This window comes from Sphaeroforma arctica, assembly GCF_001186125.1.
Source record: "Sphaeroforma arctica JP610 unplaced genomic scaffold supercont1.436, whole genome shotgun sequence".
Classification (NCBI taxonomy): domain Eukaryota; class Ichthyosporea; order Ichthyophonida; genus Sphaeroforma; species Sphaeroforma arctica.
The window spans coordinates 59588-65536 of NW_014040122.1; the positions used below are offsets into that span (position 1 = coordinate 59588).

Genomic DNA, 5949 nt, shown 5'->3' on the forward strand with positions numbered 1-5949 from the left:
ATGGTTACAAAATATCAAAACCCAAAACCTGCACTCATACACAGCCCACGCACTCGCTCAGTATGTGAATAGGTCTACTGAGACAGCTGATTGCTCATTGCTGTCGCCTGTACCAGAAAACTGTTGTGCGCCATAATGTGATGGCCCAATGACAAACAGGCAGAGCCCTTTGTTATCTGATTGGCATTATGCGGCAGAGCCTCAAATTTCCCAGTTTGTATTTATTATATTTATTTTTCAGAAAAATACTGCGAGGCTGTCACTCCAGCACTCACTGCCTGTGCGTATTTTAAATTGAATTTTAGACCTCAGAAGTCAGAACGTGGCATACCTCTGAGCTCTAGAAGAACAACACTTGAACACGGACTGTATTAGACACAGTGTCACCTCGTATGCACACCACAACAGACCAGTGACTACACTGCTCGTCATATTGATCCACGCTGATTACAGCTGTGAGAAACAGCGATCATACTGTCGGACTTAATATTACAGGCCGAAAGCAAAAGAATATAAGGTCCTCCTCGCGTTTTATAATTAATATCCCAGAAGTTCCGAATATTTCCAAGTATGTGGTATACCCTTTGGCTTGCTTCCTTACCAGTCCTGCTCAATGCAAATGGCATATACAACATCCATGATGCCTTTGAATACGGAAATGCGCTCACGCGTGACTTTGGCAACGACATTGAAGCATTGGATGCACCAGAAGATCTGATAGATCTTGCTGGGAGGCTGCTCGAGACCGCACACCTGCCAGATGGTCTGGTATCACCACTCAGCGAACCCTCACATGGCAAATGCAATGGTGTAAATGTGTGGGCCGAACTAAACAGTCAAGGGTCGTACAATTATTCTGTGGATTTTAACAACATAACCAAAAGGCAGAAGCAGAAGGACAAGGCCCGTCATTTGCCCAACCCAGACGAAGTATTCGAACGATTATTCCGACGCAAAGGACCAATGATAAATGAGACAGAAATGGGACTAAACTTTCTTTGGGTATCCTGGGTCAACTTTTATTTCGAAGACACGCTGCGCACTAAGCCAAACTCTCAGGGAGCTCAACAGATGGATGCAGATTCACAACGAAGTAACCTCGCCATGGTATACGGCCGCAGCAAAGAACGAGAACACGTGCTGCGGTCGTTCAGCAACGGGAGACTCAAGACCTCTCGAAATAATCATGGCGAAGAGATGGCCTTAGTATGGAGCGACGTTAACGATACTATGGCACAGAGTGCAGCAAACCTCACCGAATGGCAGCTTTATGTACTCGGCGACAATGGCCTGAATAGCCATTGGGGGCACCTGTTCTGGGTAGGTATCCATCCGCTCGCTTTTGAAGTGCTGTGGCGTTTTTAACAGCGAAGGGTTACCCCACTTTCAGAATTCGAAATGAGGATCACATTTTAAAACAATTGAGCTTCTGTATTGTGTGCTAAAAACCCCCACATAACTAACTGATAATATAACATGATTGTGTAATGATAAATGATTTTTTTATCACGAGTATCGTAACCAACTATTCACGACCTTGCCCTAAACAACCCAGGTGAGTCTCTACACTCGCGAACACAACCGCGTGTGCGACCAGTTACTTCTCGGGGCCATTGACGAAGGTCGGGACTTAAACGAGTTGACTGATGAGCGGCTATTCCGCATGGCCCGGGTCATCATGACTACCCGTCATGCACGGGCGTTTCTCGAGAACTTTGCATCCGACATTGGATTGCGTGCCAATGGTATCAACACGCGAGTGCCGTTTTCAACCCTCAGCTGCGACGTACAGTCACGCAAAACCCGCCTACACAAACCGCCAGATTTCAGTATCGAATATCTACATGCGTACACGTTTCACCAGTCCATCCCTGACTACGTGCACTACGACACAGCTGCCGTGTCTGTGGCGCATGACATGTTTCGGAGACCACCAGCATTCGCTAACTACACCATGCAACAGCACGTCGATGCATTCTACCGCAGCCCAGCTGGTCGCATACAAGGAGACAACATCCCCGGGTACCTGGGGTTTGTATTCAAACAACAACTGTTGGATGCACGAGCAAATGGCCTGGCCAGTTATAAGGCGTACGTTGAACACTACTCCAGCCACAAACACACGGTGCGTACATTTGCGGATCTAATGCTCTCGGCGAGTCTGACCCAGGCAATCAGTGAGGTATATGACAGCGTGGACGATATAGACGCATACGTAGGCATCCAGCTAGAGGGCATGCTAGTGCCAACCACGAGCATGGCTGTGTCCATCACACGTGTGGCCTTGATACTGGGAAAGGTCATCCCTAACTTTGTGGGCGTGTCGTGCTATGACGACCCTCACTTGTACTCGGCGGAGTTTCTCACGCGCAAAGGCATGCAGTTCATCAACGGACCTTCCGAGGCACTGTGGGATTTAATGCAACACCACGTGCAGCTGGAAGACAATACGCCATTTGTAAGAACACACGAGTGGCGACATAGCAGAGGCGTAGGGGCCAATGCCGCCAAAGGCATACACGACTATTCCGTTAGCAACTTGGGTGACTACGCCGGACTGAATGCTGTGTGGAGTTATGCGTTGCAGTCGACACGAGAGTATTTATGGGTCGTCATTGCTATAGTGGGGTGCATGGTTATGTACGTGGTAGCCTATGCGATAGCCTCCTGGGCGCTCCACCGGCACTGCTTTGTACCAAGGAACGTCCTTGCAGGAGACATGCCCCTGCTCACGCACTACGCCGTACTTGGCGTGGCCCTGACCCTACAGATACCCGTGTACACCTACGTGTTCGCAACCATCCTGTTCTCCGACAGGTTAGACCGGGTGATGTGGTCGCTGTGGCCCCTGACCTTTGCGCTGGTGTCGTCGCATGCTGTGTTGTATGTGGCTGACATGGCTGTGCGCAAGCCAGCTGAGATGAAGGTGTTCCTGGTGGTGCATCACCTGTGCTGGTACGCTACCTACATGCTGCCTCTGGTGACGCAGGACATCTTCACGCTCAGAGTGGGGATGGTGGCCGACTACTTCACGGTGTACGAGGGTGGGCTGTACCTGCTCATGTTCTACAGTAAGCTTCAGCATAGGCACCTCTCGGATGCCCAGGCATGTCTCGGGCGTGCCGCTGTGTGTGTCTTTGCCTTCACCCGCGTGGTTCAGATGGTGCTGCTCATTAGCATGTATGTCATGGCGTATACACGTATGGTGAAGTATGGGCACACGGGGGTGTACGTGATCTCTGTCATCAAGATGTCCGTTGTCATGCTGTCCCAGGTGTACGTGCTCTACCTGTACTCACAGTGGCCTTCTCTGTGGAAACGGGACCACCACAAGACATCAGGTGCAGCCAATGCGATGAAAGACTCAGCCCAGGACAAGAGCAACTGCACAAGCATCCATAACATGGACACAGTGCGCGCAGCTGGTTTACTGTCGAGTGTTTCCATGGCAACCACAGAGCAGGCAATGGCGCATAACAAACTAAGCGACATTCATTCACAAGCACACGGCCACGAATGACAGCCGAACGGACATAAAATAAACTCTAACCCCTCTCATTCCGTCAGCATCCATCTCTCACTCCATTCGCAAATGTGTTGTTGTGTTGCGCTGTAAGATGACCACACGCGCATTTCTGCGGTGTGCTTGATTGCGTCCCGCCCATCCATCTATCCATGCATTTAGCATGCCATGGACTGTCCACTCATCCACTCATCCATCTATCCATGCAGCTAGCATGTCATGGACTGCCCATTCATCCACTCATCCATCTATCCATGCATCTAGCATGTCATGGACTGTCCACTCATCCACTCATCCATCTATCCATGCATCTAGCAGTCCACCCATCTGTGCATGACACCACATCACTAGTAATCTCCTGGTGCAGCCCAAGACATTGGCCCGTCATGGACTGTAGACCCCCATGGCCCACGTGTGAACGGCACCTGTGTGTCCTATAAACCCTAAAACCCTACAAGCCTAACCCCTCAATTGTCTAATGTCTCCGCCCTTGGGATTTTTATCCTAAACCATAAAACCCTGAATCCTGTGGGTACTGGTGCACTGGTGCTTGAGAATGATTGCCCTCGTGTGTGGTGTGTGGTGTCTTTAGGGTTTAGGGGTTGGGTGATCCTGCCATGCGCATCTCTCTATCAGTGTCTGCTGATGAGCGCAGGTGCTCTCACAGGTCTGTAACCTCGTGTCACCGTTGTGCACGTGGCCATTCACGTCACGTCTGCATTGTACCTTCCATCCTCCTCCTAGTTAAACGAGACTTGCGTGTCACGCTTTATTCACACGCCTACACCGCTGTCCAAGCATCTGCCCATACGCACTGCATGTACATGTGTTGGTTGCCCTTACTAGACACCCGCATCTCTCATCGTTTCGCAGCTGTGGCTGTTGTGGGGGTAGCCCCTTCCGCCTGGCTGTGTAGTGTCGTATTGAGCTGTACCGTTGCCATCGCTGGCCCCAAGCGTATTGCGTTCATATGTACACCACGTGTCGTGTGGAGTCTGTGCACGTGCTAGTGTACGACGTAGCACCGGTGTGTACTCAGCGGACGCAACTGTTATGCCGTTGGATGTTTGTGACGACAGGGCTGATATGAGCGTAATTGAGCTCTGCCTGAGGAGAGACCTTCCCCTGTGGTGCCATAACTACGTCTAATCTACAACAGACGGCTTTTCATACGAGTGGTGGTGCGCTTGTGGTATGCTGAGAGGTAACTGTCGCTGCCATCAAGTGCATGTGCATGTTCCATTGAATGTGTATGTGCATGCTCAATTGAATGTGTATGTGCATGCTCCCACCCACATCAGGTAGGTGCGTATGCCTTTGACCTTTCCCTCTATCGTGTTTGCCACAGTGTGCCATGGTGCATTTGTTTGTGGTGTGTGTCACATGGCTGTGTCCACACGTTCTCTGCTGCGATGGTGCAGTTCCCATCTGACGTCGTCTCCGTTAACTGTGTCGTGGTACATTCGTTCGTTGTGTCTGTGTCGTGACTTCTTGTATCTGTCGTGTGTGACTAGGCGTGTGATCAGAAGTACCGCCACAGGCACACACACCAGCACCAGGATGGGCAGCAACTGTACGGAAGAAAGATCAAACAGTCGGTTGCTAAGATTACATGACTGATTGGGGATGCTGTAGTAGACCCACTGTTCTCAATGCAGATACAATGCAAAAGGTGGGCGTTTGGAGAGACAAAATGGGCCTTGACGCACGTCAATTAGGTAGTCAACTCTACGAATATTAAATGGAACAAACACGAAAGTGGCAAGACGGATAAGCTTACTAGTAGAAGCCCAACCAACATTTATAGTACGGGAATCATGTGAATCGTGAATAGGACTAATGTTTTATAACCAATGGATAAGACATGGAGCGTTACACCAACAAGAGGACATAAGCCATCCACCTGCAGCCTACTTGTCACGAGACCAAACGGCGATGACATAGCCATTGCAAATGTACACGTGTTTGTTGGACTATAAAAATGGACTTAAAACGGAATGGACTTACAAAGTAGAAAAACATATAGATGGACTTACAAAGTTGTAGACCTGATGGAAGACGCCGTGAAACTGCATAAACCGCAGATAGCGCCCCACAAACACCGACGACTTCATAAATACCACTGTGCCCACAGCCAACGTCAACAGCCTCTCCCACCACTGTCACAGTGCCAGACGAAGACAGAGAGTGAGTGAGTGAGTGAGTGAGTGAGTAGCAATATGACTTTTGAAACCACTGTGCCCACAGCCCAGGGAGGCAACAACCTCTGCTTATACAAGTACAAATTAATGGACCGGAACAGACTACTTTTATGTATAACTAAGTAAATGTACATAGAACTAAATAAATGTACATACAAGTAATTGAATGTATATAGAACTGAGTATATGTACATAGAACTAATTATACATATACATATACATTAT

At 49.2% G+C, this 5949-nt stretch overlaps 2 protein-coding genes across 2 annotated transcripts in view; one reads left to right on the forward strand and one right to left on the reverse strand.

Moving 5' to 3' along the window:
* Nucleotides 1-570: 570 nt before the first annotated feature.
* SARC_06226 (hypothetical protein) lies at nt 571-4628 on the forward strand (the record flags this gene model as incomplete). The annotated part of the gene is made up of 2 exons (XM_014299884.1): nt 571-1320; nt 1556-4628. The coding sequence occupies 2 exons, from the start codon at nt 571-573 to the stop codon at nt 3518-3520; spliced, it is 2715 nt and encodes a 904-aa protein (XP_014155359.1). The 3' UTR covers nt 3521-4628.
* Nucleotides 3817-5949, reverse strand: part of SARC_06227 (hypothetical protein) — a 9952-nt gene continuing 7819 nt past the window's right edge. The window contains exons 9-10 of the mRNA XM_014299885.1: nt 5560-5682; nt 3817-5094 (exon numbers count right to left, since the gene is read on the reverse strand). Of these exons, the coding sequence (XP_014155360.1) occupies nt 4903-5094; nt 5560-5682 (315 nt within the window). The 3' untranslated portion in view covers nt 3817-4902. The remainder of the gene's footprint in view (nt 5095-5559; nt 5683-5949) is intronic.